The 25906-nt window shown below is 38.2% G+C and overlaps 1 protein-coding gene across 5 annotated transcripts in view; it reads right to left on the reverse strand.

The window, feature by feature from the left end:
- Positions 1 to 477: 477 nt before the first annotated feature.
- The window catches only part of stard13a (StAR related lipid transfer domain containing 13a), a 61727-nt gene continuing 36298 nt past the window's right edge, over positions 478 to 25906 (reverse strand). For 4 of the 5 annotated variants that reach the window (XM_089126499.1, XM_089126498.1, XM_089126497.1 and 1 more), the window contains 13 exons: positions 21014 to 21085; positions 18546 to 18627; positions 16189 to 16252; positions 11938 to 13235; positions 10907 to 11077; positions 9700 to 9859; positions 8192 to 8390; positions 7891 to 8104; positions 6188 to 6302; positions 5058 to 5303; positions 4448 to 4665; positions 2841 to 3017; positions 478 to 1873 (listed from right to left, as the gene is read on the reverse strand). In XM_089126499.1, coding sequence (XP_088982625.1) covers positions 1756 to 1873; positions 2841 to 3017; positions 4448 to 4665; positions 5058 to 5303; positions 6188 to 6302; positions 7891 to 8104; positions 8192 to 8390; positions 9700 to 9859; positions 10907 to 11077; positions 11938 to 13235; positions 16189 to 16252; positions 18546 to 18627; positions 21014 to 21085 — 3134 coding nt within the window. In that variant the 3' untranslated portion in view covers positions 478 to 1755. Of the gene's footprint in view, positions 1874 to 2840; positions 3018 to 4447; positions 4666 to 5057; positions 5304 to 6187; positions 6303 to 7890; positions 8105 to 8191; positions 8391 to 9699; positions 9860 to 10906; positions 11078 to 11937; positions 13236 to 16188; positions 16253 to 18545; positions 18628 to 21013; positions 21086 to 22275; positions 22810 to 25906 lie in introns of those variants that run through there. The other variant, XM_089126500.1, reaches the window with a different exon arrangement.

Here is a 25906-nt window from a genome sequence, read left to right on the forward strand (position 1 = left end):
GTATAAAGACACGCCACTACCTTTTTGCTCCCTAATGATGATGTATGGCCCGCAGTGAGTGTCCTCGGTCTTCCATAATTCTGTGTAGACGTGTTATTCAAATGGCGTGGATCAATAGTTCCCTTGAGACTCTCTCGGGTTCTGCAGACCCAAGAGAAAACACAATCACAACTACTTACTGGCAATGTTACTAACATTTGAATAGTTCGTTGACCTCTAAATTTCCAAGTTTGTTAGTATCCAAACGTACCTGCATACACGACGCCAATGCGACTGTGGTGCATCCACACTGCCCTCTAGTGGTTAACCATGTTCAGCCTGTGAGATTCTTTGGAAGTGATTGAGTTAGATCCCATTGTTGATTTACATTACAATGTTTTGAGAAAGTTACGCTATATTTAGGACACGACTATTGGACTGACCAACAAGGCAGGAAAAAATCAGAGAATACAAAAAAAAAACCAAATTCAAACAAAATATGTATTGAGGTTTTATTTTTCACATTTCCAAATGATTGGAACTTCACCCACCCTGTTAATTGTTCAAAAACTACCTTTGGAGCCACAACATATCACCTCCTCCTGTCACTGAGCTCAAGTCAAACCCTAACACACAGTTCCCATCAAAACATCACTGAACAAGCCAGCTGATTAAGCCAGCTTGCAATGATATTTCAAGCAAAATATTGATACGATGAGGAAAATAACTGAGCATAAATGCAGATAAACCTGCCAATAAGCCTCATTTTTGTACAAAATTTACAACCGGAATTGTATCTACACATTTATACATAAACACACACAAATGTACAGCTTTGTGAATAAAATAGACATGCTTCTCAGAAGCAGTGAAATGAATTCATGTCCCAGACATTGTAGAGTGTGACACAGCAACATATAACAAAATATGACAGCAATAATAATAATAATCCATACCGTAATTGCAACAATCATTAGCATTGCCTATATTATTTACAACTTTGTTTGATTTTATTGCATTGTCAGAAGAGCACATTACTAGTGCATCTATCATGATAATGCATTATTGCTTAACAGTGAATGAAATCAAAGACTTAAGTAACGATAAAAAACATTATTCAACAGAACTTTAGAAATATGGGCTTACTTCACAACAATACGTCACCAGGGTACAATCTTAGCTCAAAATGTAGTCACTGTAACACTAGCTTCATTCAAATGAGGATAAAACACCTAAATACAGAGTTTTATATAATGTAAGGTACCTAAATTTGAAGTGCTTGGTAAAACTAAAACAGACCTGCTGTGTTTTGATTTGTCATCCACATCTGTTTGTTGTAAGCGAAGCTCTGAAGGTGCTAGTTAAAGCTGTCTGCTGTGGTAAAGACTGGACAACAGGAAGCAGCATTATGACTTTTTTTTTATAGGCATGGCTTTATGGCTACACTGGAGTCTGTCTCTGTCACTCTCTCTGTCCATCTTTTCTCTTCTCTAATCACATGCCCCAAAACACACAACAAATGCCATTTCAAAAGGGGCAGTTTTGAACAGCTGCATACATTTATATGAAATAAACGGACTAAATTAAATGCCCTATAAGGGGTAAAACACTCTAAAACCAATCCCAATGATCCACAGTCTATTAAACCAACAGGACATGGCAGTTTGTTGTTGTTTAGGGGGGGCTAGAAACACAAATAACACTTCCATTTGCTCTTGTCTTCTGTTGTGAATCTCTCTAAGTTCGTCCCTCACGCCTCTCTCCACGTAGCCCGGCTCAGATTTTGGTCTCTGGACCCTCGGGATCCAAAACCTGGAAGGAGTTGCGGATGCGAGCGGTCTCGCTAGCACAGAGATGGCCGAAAGCTTTGTTGTACCACTCTGGAGACTTTCCTCTGGAACAGCAAGCAAATATACAGCATTTAGTGTTTCAGGACAATTAAGAGATTTACAGCATTCATTACATGCTTTGAGAAAGTAGAATTTCTAATGAACAAGTTAAATAAAACAAACAATTTAAAGACAATTACAACCATGTCTGTTTTATTAAAGAACAAATCACATGTGTTATATATGTATATATTAGGGCTCTCAAACGATTAATCGCATCCATAATAAAAGTTTGTGTTTACATAATATATGTGTGTACTGTGTATAATTATTATATATATATAAATATACACACATGCTTGTATATATAAGAAATATTTTCATGTATATACTGTATATAGATTTATATATCATATTATATATAAATATTTTATGTTTTTCTTAAATATACATGCACGTGTGTGTGTGTATATTTATATTTATATATATATATATATATATAATTATACACAGTGCACCCACATATATTGTATAAACACAGACTTTTATTTTGGATGCGATTAATCGTTTGACAGCCCAAATATATATATATATATATATATATATATATATATATATATATATATATATAATTTTATTATAAATATCATTTAAACTTTTTGAGTTGCAGCCTTTCACTATATATATATATATATATGTATTAATGAAAGGCTGCAACATAAAAAATATCATTATACAATATATTTTTAAGTGTAATTTATTCCTGTGATGGCAAAGCTGGATTTTCAGGATCCATGATCCTTCAGAAATCAATGTAATATGCCCATTAGGACATTAGTTATTATTATCAATGTTGAAAACAGTTAAAATTTTTGAATAATATTTTGTGAAAACCCTGATACATTATTGAAAGATTCTTTGATGAATAGAAAGTTCAAAAGAACAGCATTTATTTGATAAAATATGAATAACTCTATTCATTCATCTTTCTGACCCCGAACATATGAACGCTCGTGTCTTCAATGCACTTACTTCAGATCAACTCTGCATATGTGTGTGAGTCTGGACTTGCCAGATCCACACGGTTCAAGCAGATACTGTGATTCCAGAACGACCCCTCTCACTCCGGCCAGCTGTGGGCTTTCCTCGTGGTCGATCGACAGTGACACCAGTACACACACTCCTTTTGGCATATCTGTCCTCCACGTCCTAAACAGAAAAGAAAACACCAATATAAATCACTCTTGATAGTGACATTCCCGACACTAGAGATGTAATCTGCCAAATGCAAATTTGATTAATTCTCAAATAACATGCAATATATTGCTCCGATCAGATTACGGTTTGCACCTCACAGCTGCGTATTCGTCAAATGATGTTAAACTGTAATCTTACAGTGATATTCAGGGCATGACCTGGCTGGTCTGATTTGCATTTTATGTTGAAGTAACAGAAGTGTGCTCTGTGAGTCTCTTTCAGTAATACTCCATGAATGTTCAGCCGTTCAATGCTAGATCTTTTTACGACCTCAGCGTTCTGAGAATCACATGCACCGAATGACGCACAAGAAGCTCTCGCTGCAGATGCTCAAATGAAGCTTTAATACAGCTTTAATCAGTAATTCGTATTTAGACAATTGATAATGGGATCACACGTATCTAACAGTAAACAACCCTTTTCACATTTCCGGGTTTCTCAGAAGCGGATGTCGTCATAGTTGGGTAAACTTATATAGCGGTGAATGAGAGATTACATCTGTGTGTTCCCATTTGCTCAAATAACAAGAAAAACTCCCTGATAGTGTTTTCACGACTTTCAAAAAGAGGGAAAAAATAGAGAGAGGTTGATAACGGCAGTCAGAGTAGGATACTATAATATAAAGTATAGTGCTACTGCTATAAATACACATACGTTAAAGGGATACTCCACTTTTTTTGGGAAATAGGCTCGTTTTACAACTCCCCCAGAGTTAAAGTGTTGAGTTTTACCGTTTTTGAATCCATTTAGCCGATCTCCGGTTCTGGCGGTACCATTTTTAGCATAGCTTAGCATACATCATTGAAGTGGACAAGACCATTAGCATTTCTCAAAAAAAAAGACCAAAGTGTTTCGATATTTTTCCTATTTAAAACTTGACTCTTCTGAATAAATATAATATATATAAAAAATAAATATTTGTAATTGATTTATTCTTTGAAAATGTTATATTAATTAATGATTTTAGTAAAGTTTGTACACAGTCATAGCCATAAATGCAATGATACTAATAATTGGCATAATTTCTTTCGGTGTTTCGGTTTTCGGCCTTGGTTTCCTCTTTTTCGGTTTTCGGTTTCGGCCAAGAATTTTCATTTCGGTGCATCCCTACTATTTTCATGGTACGGCAGTAAAGTTTCTTGATTATTACGCAGGAATGAGAGTATAGTTCCTATGCTAATGCTAATGGTCTTGTCCACTTCAATGATGTATGCTAAGCTATGCTAAATGTGGTACCACCAGAACCGGAGATCGGCTGAATGGCTTCAAAAACTCTGGGGGAGTTGTAAAATGAGCCTAATTCCAAAAAGGTGGAGTATCCCTTTAAAAAAAATGAGGATTTAGATCACATGAGCAGGATCAGATGATGTTTTTGTACTCACCTGAGCACCACAAAGTCTCTGCTGGGGTGAGGAGCCATGCTGTTCAGCTCATACTGGTACACTTCTGTCTGCTTGTCCAGAGTTTCCAGAACCTTCCACTGCAGCAGGTTACTGTCCCACAGGTGGCGCTCTCGCAGTATTCGGTTCAGCACCACTGATGGAGGAGCCTCCACCTCTGCAGAAACACGCCAGCGTCTCAACGGGGTCCCGTCTCCCACCTGCGCCAGACAACACACTTCACCTCAGACTTTTAATTATGTTATAGGCTTTTGGTTTTTGTATTGGATAGGATGTACCATGCATCAAGTTCCCATGTCATGTATCAGTCTATAATTTCAGTATTCACATTATTTGTCCAAATAAAGTTGATCCGATGTTCTTCATTCACTAAAATGTAATCAATATTTTAAAGAGAGAATTTAATAAATATATTTAAATATTTAAATTTTTTAATTTATAGCATTTTTATGGAACTATTACAGGGTACTATTACAAAAGTAAAAAAAAACCCTGCATGAGCGCTCAGTCACATAATCAGCCATTATCATGGAGCGGCTAAGCCAGGCCTGAGACTATGCAACATGAATGAATGAATAAAATGTGTTCTTACCTTTTTGAATGATAGCTCAGTATTGTCAATATTTGATCTGGCCACCCAGCCTTTGGTCTTGTCTTTGGCCTCTTTCATCAAATTCTGTATCAGGCTCTCCAGATAAGAGTGATATGTACTTTCTTCCTCTTCTTCCTCTTCCTCGTCTTGTTGTGACTGTTTTTTACAGAGCTCGTCCAAAGAGGGCGCCAGCAGCTCAGCTTCCATGTACGAGTTCCTGGACTGAGAGAGCATCTCCTGAGGAATCTGCACAAACCACATTAAAAGAAAAAAAATATTTCAAAAGAAGTGTCTCCTTTTGTCCTCCAACATTAACATTTTTTTTAAATAGAGATCAGTATTTTTTTTTTATGTTTTTGAAAGTCTCTTATACTCACCAAGGCTGCATTTATTTGATCAAAAATACAGTAGAAAATCTTGAAATAATATTACAATTTAAAATAACCGGTTTCTATTTTAATCTATTTAAAAATATAATTTATTTCTGTGATGAGAAAGCTGAATTTTCAGCTTTTATTTCAACATTCGATGAAAAGAAAGTTCAAAAGAACAGTTTTTACTGTCCATTTTAAACAAATTTAATGCATCCTTGAATAAAAGTATACATTTTAGGGCTGTGCAAAAATTAATTGCGATTAATCGCATCCAAAATAAAAGTCTGTGTTTACATAATATATTTGTGTGTGCTGTATATAATTATTTTGTATATATATTATATAAATACACACACATGCATGTATATATTTAAGAAAATGTGTTATTCATATATAAAATATTTATATTTATATAATATAGATTGAGTATTTATATATATATACAGAATTTAAGCGCAAATAATTCTTAAATATATACATGCATGCATAGGTAATTATATATGCAAAATAATTATATACAGCACACACAAATATATTATGTAAACACACTTTTATTTTGGATGCAATTAATTGCAATTAATTTTTGCACAGCCCTAATAAATTTATTTAATAATAATAAAAATTTTAAAAAAACTTGTACTGATCCCAAACTTATAAGCAAGCTGTAATGTATAAACATTTTGTACTTGTTCTGTACACAATTTTATGTACCGTACAACTTCTCATTGCAAACATGACAGAACATGTGTCTCGTACCTCAAACAGCTGATTGCACTCAGCAATCATGTGCGAAAGCCCCTGAGTGGCCGCAAGGTTCTCATTCAGGTCCTTTTGGTCTGGCCGCCCAGTGGCGTACTTCCTCTGAATAGACCTGAATGCAATAAAAGACATCATGTGCTTGAGCTTCCATGTGATCCATTATATTTTCACAATATTTGTGGCTGTAAGCATATAAAACAAACGATTAAACCAATGAAAAACATCAGTTACACTTTATTTTGATGTGTCCCTGTTACAGTGTAATTATACATTTAAGCACTGAGTAATATTAAAGGGATAGTTCACTTTGAAATTAATTTTTGGTATGTTTTAGCTTACCTCAAGGGCATCCAAGATCTAGGTGTCTTTGTTTATGCAGTAGTTTCAATTTTGATATTTTAGGTCAAACTGTTTGTGTCTATCAGTCATATAATGGAGGTCTATGGTCACCATCTCAAAGAGCATGCACAGAGAAGTCCAAATTAAACATGATTTAATGACTCGTAAATGTAAGTACACATTGATGGCCTAAGACACGAAACGAGCGGTTTGTGAGAGAAAACGAACAGTATTTATATAGATTTAACCACAGCCACGTCCAAGTGGTTACAATAGGTAAAACGATATAAATACTGTTCGTTTTCTCACACAAACCGCTCTTTTCGTGTTTTAGGCCATCAATGTGTACTTATATTTATGTGTGAAGGTGTGTGATGATGTGGGGATATTTTTATTCCAAAGGCCAAGGGAACTTTATCAGGATGCATATTATCCTGGATCCATGAAATAACTGGCTTTTAAAAATAAAAATCTGCCTGACTCTATGGGAATTTAACATAGGGCTGTCCTGACTTATGCACCCTGTATTTTAAGGAAAAACATTTATTTATACATACATTATTCATTAACAAAAAAAAAATTGTGTCCTTAAAGGTTGGAGTTTTCCTCATTTTTCTAATTAAGGCATTAAGATCAATATCCAAAATATGATTTTTTTATTCCTCTTTTTAGGCAACTTTAGCATGGGTGTCCAAATATTCACATCACTGTAATTTGGACTTCTCTGTGCATGCTCTTTGAGGTGGTGACCATAGACCTCCATTATATGACTGACAGACACAAACGGTTTGACCTAAAAATATCAAAATTTAAACTACTGCGGAAACAAAGACATGCTAAAACATACCAAAAATTAATTTCAAAGTGAACTATCCCTTTAATGAACTACATGCACTTACTATAGTGTAGGCTTAGGGTTTGGTTTGGGGCTACTTGTAAAAGTATGTAATTATGTCTAATTCATAGTTATTACTATAGTAAATCCATGAAACGTGTAACAAGGACATTTAAGTACACTTTATACATTATGAAGAAGTCTCCTAACACCCCCATCCCCCTTCGCCCAGTCTGGGTGAGTCTGAGGTAAAGCTAAACTACCCATCTCTCTTTTAAAACGCCCTCCACACCTCCTCCTGTCTCTGGCCCTCAGGGAAGTGTGTTTATTAGGGAGCATTACTCGACACAATGATGTGGGAGTTGTTTGTACATTGAGTTAATAAAACCCTTCACGCCTTCTCACGATACCTCAGGGCCATGGAGTCCTAATGACAAAGCACACACATCATCATCGCATAGCTCCTATAGAATAACGAAACCCAAGTTTCACCCTCTCTAAGTAGAGCGCATGTGAACAGAACTACCTCGGCGACAGGTTATCATTCTTCATGATGTTGAGGTGGAAGAGAGAAGGAGCGAGGCACACTGCCAGGTTCATGGGGGTCATCTGGTTCTCCTCAACAGAGGAAGTGACATCATTTAGGAAGCACAGCAGCGTCTGCAGGACATCACGGTTTTCGTCGGCCATTAGCATGATAGCTGCCTGCACGGCCTGTAAGCGTTGTTCTTTAGGGACATCTGGGTAGCATGAAAGCACAAAGAGTGTTGAAAGTACTGCATGTGGCATTTGTGCACATGAGCCGGTATCAGACAGGAAGTGCTTACACTGGTATATGTGGAGGATGGTCTCGCCCATTTTGCTCGTGAGGAGAGGCTCGGGAAGGTCTCTGAAGAACTGTTTGACCATGTCCGCCACGTCATACGCGGACTGATCCTCGTAGTTCACATTTTCTGGGGAGGTTTCGCACATTTGCCTGAGAGCCTGAATACGAGACTTCACTCCAGATTTGCGGAAAAGTCCCACCTGAAGCACAGGGAAAGCAAATAATGGTACTTTTTATAAAGAAAATGTGAGGGGTGCTTGTAAGGCTAGGGTGTTGTGGGTGGTTGCTAACGGGCTTAATCATTTTATCATTTTAAGCCCGATTTGCAAATCGTTGAGCTCGCCAGCAGGTCAGGGTGTTATCGTGTGCAAATCGCGGGGGATTATTGGGCGATGAACGCTCGCCAATCTGTTAGTGTGAAAGAGCTACAACGCATCAAAGACGCTCACAGACGCCTCGCCGAGCCCAGAAAAATATCTAGCATGCTAGATATCCAGAGCTGTCGCACGACTCAACCTCACGTGATGTCATGAGCTACAGCCAATCAGAGCAAGGCATGGGTTGAGGTCACCGGGTAAATCTTATTTTTTTAAAACGGGTCTTTTCTCAGAGCAAATCATCAGTTTGCAGCACTAGTTTGTGTCTGACTCCATAATCCGCGTGTTGTGTTCTTCGTCTTTATCGCTGTAAATTTATGGGCTTTTTTCAGTCTTTTTTTTTCGTCCACCAGATGAAAATCGTATGTCTGATTATTTGGGGAAAAAAAAACATTAACAAACCGCACAATTTGAGGTATCGTTCATGACTGTTGCAAAAACGTTTGTTCAAAACCCTAACCCAAAATATGAGCGACAGCAATAATGATTTCAGAATAATGAAGCAAATACATCTCATTTGATGTCGGATTACTAAGACATTAACATACAGGCAAGAAAAACAAAGACTTTGATTTGTAAACTTTGGCTTTTCTATCTTTAGAAACACAGCAGTGACTGGACTATCAAGACCATCAAGATTTTTTATTTATTTTGCAAATATCACACAATCAGTCCAAATCCAATTATTTGTGTATGTGATTGTAAACAGATCTTAAAATTATTGATGTCCACATGGTGTATCACACCTGTTCAGATCTGATTTGTGTGTCCATGCCGCTCTTTCATTTTCCGTAATATCTGCATTGGTTTCTATGGCAATGATAGCAACACCACAACCCTGTTTGTGCAGCGATGTTCCTATAACAACGTCTGATGTTAAATCCGATCAGAGCAGTCAAACTGAAACGGATTTCCAGAATTGCATTTTTTTACCACATATGAATGTAGCTCTAAACTATTCAACATTTCATGTGATTTTTGGCCGTTCACAATTGCTAAATCTGATCCGGATTTCAATCTTAAATGCACACAAATCGGATTTGGACTGACAGTCTGAATGTAGCTTTTGACTGTGACCTAAATTAGACTGAACCGTATAATCAATCTTGCAAATATGAATGAAATCAGGTACCTGGTCCAAACACTGGCTCCTTAAATAGCGCAGGGCGAGCTGTAAGCTTAAGGGCAAAGGGTGTCCGTACCGCTGGACGTGGACAATCAGAGGAACGCCGAAAACCACCTTATCCTTGTAGTCTGGTCCCTTCATTCTCTTCATAAATTTTGGCACTGACCTAAGAACATATATATATATATATATATGCACAGTATTAAGAAGAGGAGATCAGTTTATGTCCATATGTATGTACAGTATATAAAGGTACAGTCTGTCTGTGTGTCTAGGAGTCGTGATATATCATGCGAATGGAAGAGTGCAGAACTGTGATTTACTGGATAAGCTCTGGAGTTTTAACACATGATTCACTTGACTGAGGAAACACTTTGATCTGAGTGTCATTCAATAAGAGCAAATAACTGATAAGTAGAAAACCCCAACGACACCCACAGGGACTTTCCAAGTCTGACTTATCTTGTTGCTTTAAAACACCCTTGACTTATGTACTGTACGTAAACTTCCATTCAAAAGTTTGGGGTCAGTAATTTTTTTAAAGGACTTAATACTTGTATTCAGCAAGGTTTAGTTTTTCTCATTTTTCTTTTGAACTTTCTATTAGTCAAAGAAAAAAATCCTGAAAAATGCATCAGTTTCCACAAAAATAGTAAGCAGAACAACTGTTTTCAGCATTGATAGTACTAAGAAATGTTTCTTGAGCATCAAACATCAACATCAATGCTGAATATACAGCTTTGAGATCACTGGAATAAAATACATTTTAAAATATATTACAATTACTGGTTTTACTTATTTCTGAACAAATAAATTTAGCCTTGGTGGGCATAAATATTCAAATAATAAAAAAATAAAAATCACCAACCCCCAACTTTTAAATAATAATAATTTGTTACATTTATAAAGCGCTTTTCTATGTACATATGGAAGGGGGAATCTCCTCAAACACCATCAATGTGAAGCAGCATCACCTGGATGATGCGACAGCAGCCATAGTGCACCAGAACACACACCACACACCAGCTAACTGAGTGATGAAGCCAATCAGTGTGTATGGGGATGATTCAATGGGAAAATTTGGCCAGGATGCCATAAATGGTAGTGTACGCTATGATGCTGAATCCTTGATGTCACATTCTTACTCATTGTACTTTTTTTTTTTTAGAATGATCCTAATGATCATTCCCAAATTTGTTTGTAGGCAACTCACCAAGTCCACCCGTGCTTGTTGGACATGGAGTATTTTTCCATCACAGCAGTGAGACGCAATAAAGAGAATTTCTGCAGCAAGCTAAGCTGGCCAACTGATTGGCTAGATATCTGAAGCGAGATTCCTGATTGGCTGAGGAGGTTTGACATCCTGAAGCTTGGCCATCTAAGGCTAGAAATACAACAAAAGCATAAATATTCATGAACATTGCATAATGTAAAGATAACTTAATGCTGCTCTTTAAAGTATAAACAAAAATAACAACTGCAATAACAAAAATATTTTCTGTTCTTACACACCAAATCCCAACAAAAAATTGTTAAGGGGCAGTCACACGATTTTGTATCATGCATTTCAATTAACAGTGTTCAAGCAATTTTTCATCTATATCTGCCTGCGGATATATATTAATAAAAGAGACGCTGTATGGATTAGAGCCTTTTCCAAAATATCGGTATCGGCAGTGAATATTTATATGAATATTTAATGCTTCAATCATCTCTCCTTGGCCTGTTTTATTGAAAATGTATGTTTTACAATTTGCAGTATGATGTTATCTATTGCTAAATTATGGTTCATCATAGACTATCTAACCACAAAGCTAGCTAATGCCACTATCATCAGTGGAAGACCGCTAATGTTAACATTAATGAGCTTGGAAACCACAATGAACTTTTTCTGCCTAAATACAGTAATGATTACTATATTTATAACTAGCATATCTCTAGTTAGTCCCTGCATTGTAAAATGTAAGTTATACTTGCGAGGAGTGAACATTCAGACATAGAGAAAAAGTATCAAACGTATCTTGTGCAGAAAAGTTAGCTTTTCTTTTAAATGTGTGTGAAATCCAACAATATTTAATGAGAAAAAAATATCGGCCGATATATCGGAATATCGGATTTTAAAACCCAAAAATATTTGTATCGGTATCGGCCTTCAAAATCCTTTATCGGTCGGGCTCTAGTATGGATATCTAAAGCTTACAAGCTGGTGTGAAGTCTCTAAGTATATCCATCCTGAAGTCTTACTGTGGGCGTGTGAGAGAAGCTCCCACCCCCGAGTCCCTCCTCTCTCTGGTGCTGGAGGTGTCCGTGCCATTTAACGAAACCCCGTCCCTGTTGGCATCGCTCGGCGTGGTCAGGCCTTCGACCGAGGTCCCCTCAAAGTCCAGCGTGATCTGACTGGAAGATTGGCCGTCAACAACCCTCTGGTCCCGCCCCCTGCTGCCCTCCCCCTCCCCTTCACTCTCTGGCAGGACGTTTTTGGACCAATGGTCCACGATCTGCTGTAAGCCATTCACATGCTGCAGTATGTCATCTAAATGTGGGAATATATCCTCCTTTTCAAGGTCCAATAAGTCGCCCGTGCTCGCGTACAGGTGTGAGCCGGGTACGTTGTCGTACACGCTGATTCTGCTTCCCCGCGGACAGCAGCGTGTCACGGGCCGGACTTTCCTGCACTTGTACAACTGTGGCTCTGAATCCAGAACCTTCCAGTTTCTTTGTCCCTTACTGGCTGGGGTCAGACTCTCGATCGACAGCGCTTTAGGGAAGGTACCGGGCTTGTGATCTTTCGGGATATGCACCAATAGCTCGTCATAGGAGCGGAAATCATTTTTGCGGCTCTTTTCAACCGGTCTCCTCCTCTGGGGGGCGCCGGCGAGAACATCAATGTCTTCGAGGTAGACACCTGCACGTTTACCAGGAGGATACGAGTTCGGGACACGTCCCTTCGTGTTCGGCGTGCTTCCGGTACTACCGCTGGTCTCCGATTGGCTACTGGCCTCACTGCTGGCCAACGAATTTGGGCAGTTGTTGGCAGATGGCATGTTTTCAGAGTTTAGAGGCCCATCGTTGAAAATCTGAACACATTGTAGAGTCTTTAGCGCCTGTGGCTCGCTTTGCAGAACTGGGCCGCTAATAACCAAAGAGCGTCGCTCTGAGCGACCCATCGATGGCCCCCACGTCCGACCCAGCGTCTCCATCCTCCTCAGAAAGTCTTTGGCGCGTGTGCGTCCACGTCGCCTGCTCTTGGCAGGAAGTGAATTGTAATGAGGCAGCTCTCTGGGTAAGTGCAGTGGGGTGAGCGAGGCGGAGTCAGGCATGGCAGCCAATGAGTCTTCACTGTGCAGCGAGCAGATCTCCGGCTCACTGAGGTCCGTCAGGATGCTCTCGCTGCTCACAGTGGTCCGCAGATGCTCACCCACCTCCTCTTCTCTACCCAAGAGGTAATCGATGTCTTGCATTCGTGACCAGCGCCGACTGTTCCACTCAAATGTCCATCTATTGCTGATGGCCAGCAGGTCCTCCTCATCAGAGTCCTCACTCTGCGGGCACAAGAAAGCACAGGAATAGACTTAGCTTCACATAAACATTTCAGCTCCTAAACTGTACAGTATTTAGTCATTATTCTGTGGTGTAGCTAAATACTGACTTGCAATTCTCATTCAGTGGACGATTAAATAGGCAAGTGTCGCTATCTAAAACCTCCTAACAATTATTTGTATTGCAGTCAAATGACTAATTTATTTATAGTTGTAATTTATTCAGTTATTTAAAAAAATTAAGTGTGATTAACATGATGATTTACGAGGGTTTCTGCAGGTTTCAGAAAGTAAAATTTAAGACCTTTTTAAGACATTTTAAGAAACAGAAATTTAAGACCTACACGACGCATTACCAAAAAATAAAAAAAATTAAATTTCCCGCTGCGTCTGTCGTTGCTATGCAACCATGCACGATTTAATGCTAGCACGCGAGTGCCGTGTTTGAACCGGTTCGAACCCCTGCTCTAGAGCTCCGCTTTGTAAGCTAATGGTTACGACTCAATACTTTTTTGCTACTTTGTAATAACTTTCTGCCGCCAGAGTTTTGGGAAATGAACGAGGGTGAAAATCTTTTTTAGACCTTACTAAATCAAATTTAAGACCTCAGATGAAAATCTGGCACTTTTTAAGGCCTTAAATTAAAGACTTTTTAAGACCCCACGGAAACCTTGTATATTGATGGATATTAAGGCTTTGTTGTACAGATGCAACCAATATGTTTTATAGATAGTAAAGTCCAGACATGTGAGCTGCTCACAGTACAAGAAAGAGCTGTGAAGGACTCGGACACCCTGTTAGCACTGTACATACTTTCACATCCCACTTCCTATTTAAAATATCACAGACCTCATACATTTAAATTGAATAATAGTGATGATGTCAAAAGAGGCTCATGGTATTTGAAAAATGTGAGGAGACTATTATAAAAATATAAAAAAAGTCACACTAGCTGGTTAGGGGAATTCTCAAATATCATCCAAACAAGAGGACATGAACATAACAGGTATCAAATGACCATCTGGTTGTGTTAAAGACAGCAACACCCAAAGACCCCTTTCACATGCCTGAGACGTCAGAAGAAGCAGAAGCGTCAGAAATGACCTACTGAATGAGATCCACAGCCTTACAGTCATAATTAATCTGATATACGACCCCTGAGTAAACAGTCAAAGAGTCTTGAATGAAGATTAAACTGACACTTCTGTGCTTTAAAACCGTCATCAATTCTATTGCCTGCGAACGGCTGCTCTTTTTATATAATCTTCTTTGTTATAAGCCGTTCACAAGCCAAATAATCCATTTTAAAAACCTAGACAGATTTACTCTAAAGAGATTTTTATTTCGCATAAATACTTGCACCATAAACCAAAGCCATTATAGTAATAGTAAAACCGTTGCATTTATAAAGATTATTTAATAGAACAGATATTTCATTTTCATTTGTCTCTAAAATAAAAGGGTTCATTTCATGAAGAAATGTTTTTTTCATTATTTGAAAATGTTTAATGAGAATTTTGGGGTAATGTCCTTCATTGTCATGACTGTAATGCACAAAAATCTTATGTATTCAATATAATGTAATACATTAATGACATAATATTGTATAATGTTATACAGTAATGATTAAAATCTTCATAACTCACAATATTTATACAATACCATTCAAAGGAAATTTTATAGAAATTAAAATGCAGCAAGGATGCATTAAATTCACCAAAAGTGACAGTAAATAGGCTACATTTAATACAGAAGATTTTTAGCTTAAATAAATGCTGCCAAATAAACTTTCTGTTCATCAAAGAATCCTGACAAAATGTATCAGTGTCCACAAATACTGTTTTCAGAATTAATAATAAGAAGAAATGCAAATCAACATATTAGATGATTTCTGAAAGATCATGTGACACTGAAGAAATTACACTTTAAAATATATTAAAAGTACGGAAGCGTATTGCATTCACTTGAGGAAACAAAATCTACTCTGTTTTTCTGAATTAATGAGTTGATTATCTCAGAATTACAAGGATAATTTTTCATGTGAAAAAAGTTTTTGCTCTGTTTTTCTGAATTAACGAGTTAATTATCTCAGAATTACAAGATATTTTTTCATGGAAAAAAGTTTTTGCTCTGTTTTTATGAATTAACGAGTTAATTATCTCAGAATTACAAGATAATTTTTCATGGGAAAAAAGTTTTTGCTCTGTTTTTCTGAATTAATGAGTTGATTATCTCAGAATTACAAGGATAATTTTTCATGTGAAAAAAGTTTTTGCTCTGTTTTTCTGAATTAACGAGTTAATTATCTCAGAATTACAAGATATTTTTTCATGGAAAAAAGTTTTTGCTCTGTTTTTATGAATTAACGAGTTAATTATCTCAGAATTACAAGATAATTTTTCATGGGAAAAAAGTTTTTGCTCTGTTTTTATTAATTAAAGAGTTAATTATCTCAGAATTACAAGATAATTTTTCATGGGAAAAAAGTTTTTGCTCTGTTTTTCTGAATTAACGAGTTAATTATCTCAGAATTACAAAATCTTTTGAGTTTTTGAGATAATTAACTCGTTAATTCAGAAAAACAGAGCAAAAACTTTTTTTCCATGAAATATTATCTTTTAATTCTGAGATAATCAACTCGTTAATTCAGAAAAACAGAGTAGATTTTATTCTTCAAGTGAATGCAATACGCCTCTGTATAAAACAGTGCTTTGAAATTGTAGTAATATTATATTTCAATCAAATAAACAGCCTTGGTGAAACATTAAAAATCTTACTGACCCCAAACCTTTGAATGGCAATGTAGATGTATATCATGATATACATTATATATTATACATGTGCTTTATACTTTTAATAATACATCTTCATTGTTTGTAAATATGACCTATTTCTTGACAGATTTACCCAAATCCCATTTTGAAGTAAAAAAAGAATCGATTAAACAGCCACTTACTTTCTTCTTGGGGAGGCTCACGTCCAGTTTCATGGAGGCACACTTGTTCAGAGTGTTGAGTCGACTGGAAGAGAGAAGACACAGTCACTGGTGCATCCGTCACTCTCATCTCCACCACAAAGAAACCATACAGCCACAGAGAGAGAGAGAGAGAGACAATCCACTGTAGACCCTACACTCGTCTAACCTCTCTACGTGCAGGTATAGATTTCAAGAAACTCTCGCTATCTGCGTCCTGATTGGCTGCCGGAAAGAGTGACGGGACAGCTTGGCAGCCGTAGGTTCTAATCTCTTTCAAGACATGGCCATGAATGAATGAGACTCTGATGGGGCTGCAGAAGGAAAAACAGAAGGATAAAGAGCGAGAGAGTGGGCAATCCACCTTCTCGTCCACCTCCTCTTTGATCTAACCCTAAAGCGCCCTTTAACGTTCTCATCTGACTGATCTTCACCCCTGAAGAGTTTTCCTCCACCCCTTTTTACACACACAGACACAATCTTCTTCACTCTCCATAAGACCCCTCACTTTATACCCATTCCAGACACAAACAAGCTATTATTTCACCTATAAAACCAGACTTGTTGTTTTTGACACGCTAAAATGTTCCGTCATGACATCGGCGCGGTTAATCAGCTGAAACTTTCCAATCAAGATTCCCTAATTAAGCACCCAGATGGCCACATAAATATGCGTAAATATCGTGTCTGTGGCGTGATAATGAAACCATTATCATTCCAGCACACACTGTCCTTAGGAGTGGTGTGTGTATTCTCTGACAGTAAAGCTGTCAGATCTCCCTAACGCTGTCATTAGTGGCATTAGACACAACCTGCTAGAAACCCTCAACGACTCAAACCCCGGGCCTCTTTTCATGAAAACACACACAACCATCTGTTAGTGGCCTATCCCTCTACACCCCCATGCTCTCCCTCAGGGCTTTGAGAGGGACATCAGAGCGGGCTCCACGGGGGCTGCGTTAGGGATCAAAGCGGCGGGGAAGGGGACAGACTTTATGGAGGACATGGGTCAGACAGCTACAGAGGTGAGGTCGCCACCGGGACAGCACCGCCAAGCTTTCTCGCACTTGTACATGCAGAATGGGGGGCGATAATAGTGTTTCGTCTGGTTGGGGACTGGCCTTATGCTTAGCATTGCTCATAAAAAGGACTTTTGGGGAAACATGTGGCAGTGGCAGAGAAAGCTACTACATCATTGTGCACAATAAGACCAGCAACATTAAAAGGATACTTCAGGATTTAGCATTAAGCTTTGTATTAGGAGGAAACCTTTTCATCCACTTTCATATCCCCCTGAGACGAGAGATTTATGTATTTTTTGTCTGGAAAAAATCCTCTGATGACCCAAAAATCATCATTTTGCGTCTTTGGAGGATGTTTTGTCCAGAGGCTTAGTAGTCGGGTTTGTCCCGCATGTCCTCAACCCGCCCATAGAGGGCGATCTCACTCACAGAATGAACACATACTGTTGGCCATCTTGTTTTGGAAGCTAAGCTAGCAGGCTCTTGTTCTGTGGAGAAAGCTGAGTAGTCGGGGTTACCATCCTCTTTTTCCCGGACATGTCCGGCCGTCGATGTCCGGGATTCAGCTTTTGATTTTTCACTGTTTACATGCACAGCTTTTGTTTCAATCTAACTGAATTCGTTCCGATTGGTGAATCTGAATGTCGTGTTTACATGAACGCTAAACAAGTGATCGGTTGATGTGCGTTTTAACATCGCTGAGAAAATTCCCGCTCCTCCGTGAGAGATACGAGAGCGGTGCGTCTCACAGGTGTCGGTTATCGTAATCACGCCACCGGCCTCGCGCCGTTCTCCCGCGGCCGTCCCGCTCACCACAGGAAACATAATGAATGGCGACTGTAGAACACAAAAGCCAAATCCCGGACATTTTGGGTGATCTCAAAACACATTTTCGGGCACGGAGACTCACTAGTAGCCTAGACTTGTTGTTTAACTACTGCGCTCTGTTACCGGTAGGCGTGGCCTCCTAGGGCAGCGAAGCAAGTGCATTCTGGGAGTTGTTGTCTTTCATCCACATAAGCCAAAAATACATTTTCTGGCTTTTCTCAGTCTAGAAAGCTCCAAATTCACATTTCGTCTACATAAATTACCCATTTTAAATACACATTCATCTTTCCATAGGTGAAGTGACCCGCCTTTAAATAAGAAAGTAAATGTTGTCCTTAAAGGTGCCATATTGCTTAACACTGAGCACGAGTGATTGACAGTAAGGTCTTTGATTTCCACAGCTGTCATTTCAAGTAAAAGACGCTGTATCAGATTCCTTCCTCAGACTGCAAGACTCTCAAGAGATAATTTAGACATTTAGAAACTTACCGGCAAAGAGGTTCCACGAGGTCTTTGTCGAGAAAGTCATGGTCCCTCTTGACTGCGGATATTTCAATGGGAAACTGGGAATCTGTAGACAGGAAGCAGATCACTTTTCTGTCCAGTATAAGAGCTTTAATGTAACCAACATCGTCAAAAGTTCACATATGGATTATGTGCATGTCATTTAATTATATTTTCAAGACATATGAATGAAGACAATCATGATTTAAACTAGAAAGGGAGAAATAAACAAATGAGAGAGATAAGTGGATAAAATGTTTCTAGTTGGTCCAGCCGGAGGTTCTGCAGAGGATCACAGATCCACAGCCGCTGTGGTGTAATTCTTATAAAGCAAGCGCTATCTCTGGCAGACGCTCCTTCACTGATTACATTATACTGTACATAGCAGACCAGGGTAACACTATACGGTTCAACTACACGGGAACAAATGAGTAATGCAATTGTTACGATCTGTGTTTATGTAGATTATCGTTTTCTTTATTGCTCTGTGTTGCTTTTCTCTCTTTTTGTTTTGTCTGATTTCTAATAGGTTGCCCAATGATGGGCTGTACGAACGCCATTGGTTGTCCAGTCGGGCGTGGTCTTGATAAAGACGCTGCTGGCACGACTTGTGCATCCAGGGTGTAACATCTGAACATATCTTTCGTATGTATAACAACACATACCTTTAAAGTGTGGAGCGTGGGGATGTCCTGCTTGTTTATTTTGAAACTAGTTTGAGCTCTGTTTCTTTGGTAGGGAGTTAGGTAAGCTAAATGTATTTTTTTATTTTCTTATTGGTTTAGGTTACTTATCCTATTTGTTCTGTTTGTTATTTTGGGACACCCTGAAGAGATGCTCTTTATTTAACTTGTTATTTTTTTTGCTGATAATTTACTCACCCCCATGTCATCCAAGATGTCCATGTCATTCTTTCTTCAGTCGAAAAGAAATTAAGGTTTTTGATGAAAACATTCCTGGATTTTTCTCCATATAATGGACTTCAATGGGAACCAAACGGTTCAAGGTCCAAAAGACAGTTTCAGTGCAAACTGCAAATTGTTCAAAGGGCTTTAAACGTTTTAAAAATAAATAAAAAAGTTTAAGTTTTATAAGCGCAATTGTTCGCCTTGCTCTGTTTTGTGCTGCGTGTTTATGACTCTCCTGTTCGAATCAAAATGAACAAATCTTTTTTTGAGTCATTTTTGAAATGGCTGATCGTTTCACAAGATCATCTGGTGTCGTTTAAAGCCCTTTGAAGCTGCAATGAAACTCTCATTTGGACCTTGAACCGTTTGGTTCCCATTGAAGTCCATTATATGGAGAAAATCCTGGAATGTTTTCATCAAAAACCTTAATTTCTTTTCGACTGAAGAAAGAAAGACGTGGACATCTTGGATGACATGGGGGTGAGTAAATTATCAGCAAAAAAATTTTTAAAAATGAACTACTCCTTTAAGCCGGGATCGTTCGCCAGCGTGACACGGGACGTAATGCGCTAGTTTATGATCAAATCAGAGACAAAAAAAATGCACAAGCGTGGTTAGACGCCACTGAGACATGTCACCTGTCTTTGCGGGTTGTGTGTGAACGCACTCTCTGATTCCTCAAATACTGTGTCAACTCAGCAACAGGAGCTGCTTGTACCAAAGAAACACATGAAAAAAGAGAGAGACTGACAAACGCCCAGCAACAAGCGCCTCCGCAGATACCAGCTCTGAAACTGAAACGTGGGTTATCGCTCTCTTGAAATGACTCAAACAATTATCAAAAAGCAGGAGAGACAGATCAAGATGAACACTAAGGTATTTTCCCAGTGGAATCTGGGAGTTCATTTATGTCATAAAGGCCAATGAGAGCTTTTTCCAGTTTCTCATGAGAGCCAAGCCATGAATTTACACGGCATTAAATATAGAATTGTTGACATTTTATCGCTCATTGACGTAAAGCATCATAAGGAGGAGTCAGGGGAACAGAGAGAGAGAGAGAACAGTATCCTCTTGACCCCTTTGTTGGCCTATGCGGAAGACTGAGGCAAAGGCCTGTGTTTTCCCGGCAGTGATAATGAAGACTTTTTCCCATGACCTCTTCCTCCCTTTGGATAGAAACTCTAGTCTGCAAATAGCTCGCCATGGCCTGAAAACGACCAGAAAAGATAAAGAGGGAAGAAGAAAAATGTGCTGACAAATGGAGCACACAGCTGTATAAATTCAGTTTTTATTCCATATGTCTGAAGCGGAAAATCCAGAATAATTCAGCTTGTGATCACTGCTTGGCTTCTGTCCGCCCAGCTGAGGTGGGATGGGATAGGTGTGATCTCAAACTCAAAGCAACTCTCTCTCTCTCTCTCTGCATTCCTGATTTTTACCGTCACTTAACCTCACAGCTGCAACCACACTGTTGAGACCACCGAATCAATGAGCAATTCTTTACCATCTGTGTCTATGTTTATAGATATTACTCCCATTTCTTACCCTCATAAAGTTGGGCATACTGTGGGAATCCCGCCGCCCTCAGCCAGTCACATGCTTCCTTTGCCTCGATTTCTGAAAAGAAATTCATTCAATATAATTCATCAGCATTTTATCTTTCAACCTCATCTTACACACATGCACACACTAAAAAGTATATTTTTATGATATATTTATCTATTATTAACTATATATTCATACGCAGTACAACTAGCATCAATAAGAAAACAAAAGCAGCATATACACAAGTAAAGAGCATGAAGAATACTTGTGTGTTTTTTCTATGTTTTTTGGTTTCTGGATAAAGCGGCAACCTCCCCTTCTCTCTCTTCAAACCAACAGGAAAGCGAGTTAAACTGCAATTCAACGACTGGCCGCTTGAGACTGGATGCAAAAGTGAGTCAAATCTGTATCTCCCCCATGTTAAAATGACTTTACAGCAGAAAAAAACATGTTTATACATGTTTTGATCTATATAGTACGGAAGCCCTGAACCGCAACGTAAAAAAAAAAAATGTAAAACAAAATTTTAAAAAAAATCTAGCATTTCGAGATTAGTCGAAACAATTCGACTTTAATCTAAAATTTTTTTTTGTAAAAAACAAGTAAAAAAAATCTAGCATTTCGAGACTAAAGTCGAAACGTTTCGACTTTAATCTAGAAAAAAATTAGAAAAAAGTAAAAACAAAAAATCTAGCATTTCGAGACTAAAGTCGAAACGTTTCGAATTTAATCTAAAAAAATCTAGCATTTCGAGACTAATGTCGAAACGTTTCGACTTTAATCTAAAAAAAATGTTAAAAAAAAGTTGAGAAATGATTTTTTGCGATACAACAAAACTTATCCAACAATGCATTTTTTAGGGATGATGTCATTACGCATACCATTTTATTGGTAAAAGGTCAATTGAATGGAAACAGGCTTGATAGCAAATTGTGCACTTTCCTTGTCAAAAACAAAACAGCGCAAAATCTGGGAAGAAAGTTACTTGGCTTTTGAGAATGATCCACAAGAGATGAAATAAGAGAGTAAAAAACAAAGCGTCTCTCAAAATAAGCCACCATAAAAATGGACCGGTCAGGAAATGACCTCACCACAATCCGACAATTACATCTTTTTCTCACAAGATTCTCCACATACTTGTGCTAAATTACACATTAGCTGAACAGAAACCACTCAGTCTGCAGAAATCTCCCTCACAACACTGAACACACAACCCTTGATACATCCATGTGTAGATAAAGTCTAACATTTCACACACTTACTGGTTGTGCTCATCACTTCGTCATGCAGAAAAAACAGATCTGAGCACCCCTTTCCTCCAAGGTCTCTAAAAGTCCCAAATCTGGTTCAGTCAGCATACGTTCCAGTTATGTGTCTCAGATCGCAGCTTTTTCTTTTGTTCCCGCTCACTCGCTTTTGAACATCCTTCCTCTAGTTGATGTGCTCAATCTCTCAGGAACCACTCTGAATACTCTAACAACTGCATAGCATCCAGAACACATTAGCCATCATATAGCAACAAACTGGCAACCACTCACAACATAGAGGTAATGGAGTATTAGACGTCCTATGCTGGTAGATTTGGCACCTGTTGAATTTCCTTTAAACAAAACACAAACACACACACACACACACACAGTGTGAAACACTCGCTATGCACCATTATGAATGCCTGTGTGTGCGTCAATGTGAAACAATGGCAAGCACACACACAACTTCGACGGAAGACATTCTCGTACTCCCGAAATGTTTCGACTTTGATCTTGAAACGTTTCGACTTCAATGTCAAAATGCTAGATTTTTTTTTTTAACTTTTTTTTCACAATTTTTTCAGATTAAAGTCGAAATGTTTCGACATTAAACTCGAAATGCTAGATTTTTTTTAAATTGAAAAAAAATATTTTAGATTAAATTCGAAACGTTTCGACTTTAATCTCGAAATGCTAGATTTTTTTTTAAAACTTTTTTCTATTTTTTTTAGATTAAAGTCGAAACGTTTCGACTTTAATCTCGAAATGCTCGATTTTTTTTTTTACTTTTTTTTACAATTTTTTTTAGATTAAAGTCAAAACGTTTCGACTTTAATCTCGAAATGCTAGATTTTTTAAAACTTTTATTAAATTTTTTTTTACATTTGCTTTTTTTTTTTTTTACGTTGCGGTTCAGGGCTTCCGTACTATATATAGACCAAAACATGTATAAACATGTTTTTTTCTGCTGTAAAGTTGGTCATTACCTCCATAATGGAGGTAATGAGCAAACACCACTCACACTGTCTTAAAAAAAACAGCTTTATAGATATAGTGGAGAGGGAGGAGGGAATAGGCACAACAACTCAATAAATCTGGAGCACATGGTGCGCCACGGCCCCGACTTCTATGAAATATTTTCAGTGGTCAATAAAGGGCTCTGGAAAGCTATTCATTCTCTCTCTATGTGTTCCTCCATTCATCACAACGTGGAAAAAAAACACCAGGCAGCTGAGATGATGAAATGTTCAATGTGTGTGTTAAGTCGAGCCACTAACATCCACTAACGTCTAATCATCACATATGAATTAGTCAAAGAGAACAAAAAACTTGCCACAAAATCAGTTTTGGAGCATGTGGATGTGTCACCGATTACATTTACACACACAATATGCTGACACATAAATGTTTTTTTTTTTATTCTGTATGTTTCCAATCTGACATTGTCATTGGACAGTTCGCCTTGTTCCTGGCAGCAGGACAGGAATTCCTCACACTTGGGTGTACAGCACAATCCCCCGGGCCCGTGGTTCGCTCTCTCCTGAGGGGTATGAATTACTGATATACAATAATACCACTGACAAGTACAAGTCTGAGAGACAGTGTGAGAGACAAATTCTCTTCACAGCAGTGTGTCATAAATGTCTAACCTCCTCTAAAAGGATGCAGTAAAAGGACACATTAAGGATTTTTTGTAGTTTTGCTCTTTGAACAGATGATGCTATGGAGATATATGTGAACAATCGCCACACATAGCTTCATGAAACTCGTTATAGTTATGACATCACAACCTGAGCACATTAACATGCCCACATAATCAATATATCTAATATAATATATTGTATTAAATTTACCATTTAAAGGGATACTTCACCTCTGGAAAGATGAATGTGTATTTAAAATGGGCCATTTATGTAGAAGAAATGTGAAATTATTTCTGAATTTGAAGCTCTCTAGACTGAGAAAAGCCAGAAAATGTATTTTTGGCTTATGTGGATGAAAGACAACAACTCCCAGAATGCACTTGCTTCGCTGCCCTAGGAGGCCACGCCTACCGGTAACAGAGCGCAGTAGTTAAACAACAAGTCTAGGCTACTAGTGAGTCTCCGTGCCCGAAAATGTGTTTCGAGATCACCCAAAATGTCCGGGATTGGGCTCACCGGTCTGGTATCGGTCACGGAGGAGCGGAAATTTTTTTAGCGATGTGAAAACGCACATCAACCGATCACTTGTTTAGCGTTCATGTAAACACTACATTCAGATTCACAAATCGGAACGAATTCAGTTAGATTGAAACAAAAGCTGTGCATGTAAACAATGAAAAACCAAAAGCTGAATCTCAGACATTGACGGCCGGACATGTCCGGGTAAAAGAGGATGGTAACCCCGACTACTCAGCTTTCTCCACAGAACAAGAGCCTGCTAGCTTAGCTTCCAAAACAAGATGGCCGACACTATGTGTTCATTCTGTGAGTGAGATCGCCCTCTATGGGCGGGTTGAGGACATGCGGGACAGACCCGACTACTGACTATAGTCTTTAGCCTCTGTACAAAACATCCTCCGATGACACAAAATGACGAATTTTTCCAGACAGAAAATACATAAGTCTCTCGTCTCAGGAGGATATGAGGGTGGAAAGCACAGTAATTTGAAAATACTACAGGTTTTCTACTAATACAAAGCTTAATGCTAAATCCTGAAGTATCCCTTTAGAGCATCTCTAATAAAACTTACACATATTAATCCCTTGTATGTGAAATACTAGTTCAGCGGCAGCGCTCAGATTCACACTCACACATGGAAGCAATTAGAGAAAGACACGACGGGGGCCTTTTACTGAGTGCAAACACTGGCATCAAGAAACAACGCTCAGCGGGGGGAGCCAACCACTGTCATAGGCAGGAAAAGACCCCCGTGTCACCACTCTGGATGTTTGTTCTGTTTTAATGGTTTGTTTGTTCACGTCAACCAAAGCTTTGGGATTGTAAATCACACAAGGAGTTGATGATCAACAGACAGGTCCATGCAAGTGGCTGAGGAATTTAAAGTGTAATGGTGTGTAATTATGAACATTAGCGTGCATAAAACATGTTATTATAGAGTTTTTATGATCATTAGTGAAACATCTACTGAAGTGTGGTGAAAATTGTGAATCAAGAGGATGTGCTGTTATCAATTCAACATGAAGTCATAATTTACCTGATTTAATTTCTTAAGCATGTCCCTGGTTTTTAGAAAATTAAACAATAAATAAATGGATTTTTTTAATCATGCATCAAAATGTAACTTTTCCATCTCAATCCTTCATATTTTTCAACCCCTCCCCTCAAACTACATGATAACGCCCACTTTTCCACAATTAAATTAAATTAAATAATTTTTTTTTTTAAATACTGTTCGTTTTCTCACACAAACCGCTCGTTTCGTGTCTTAGGCCATCAATGTGTCCTTACATTTACGAGTCATTGAATCATGTTTAATTTGGACTTCTCTGTGCATGCTCTTTGAGGTGGTGACCATAGACCTTCATTATATGACTGACAGACAAGAACGGTTTGACCTAAAAATATCAAAATTGAAAATACTGCGGAAACAAAGACACCTACATCTTGGATGCCCTTGAGGTAAGATAAAACATAAAGT

Source organism: Pimephales promelas, chromosome 23, assembly GCF_988280905.1.
Source record: "Pimephales promelas chromosome 23, fPimPro1.hap1.1, whole genome shotgun sequence".
NCBI classification, from domain to species: domain Eukaryota; kingdom Metazoa; phylum Chordata; class Actinopteri; order Cypriniformes; family Leuciscidae; genus Pimephales; species Pimephales promelas.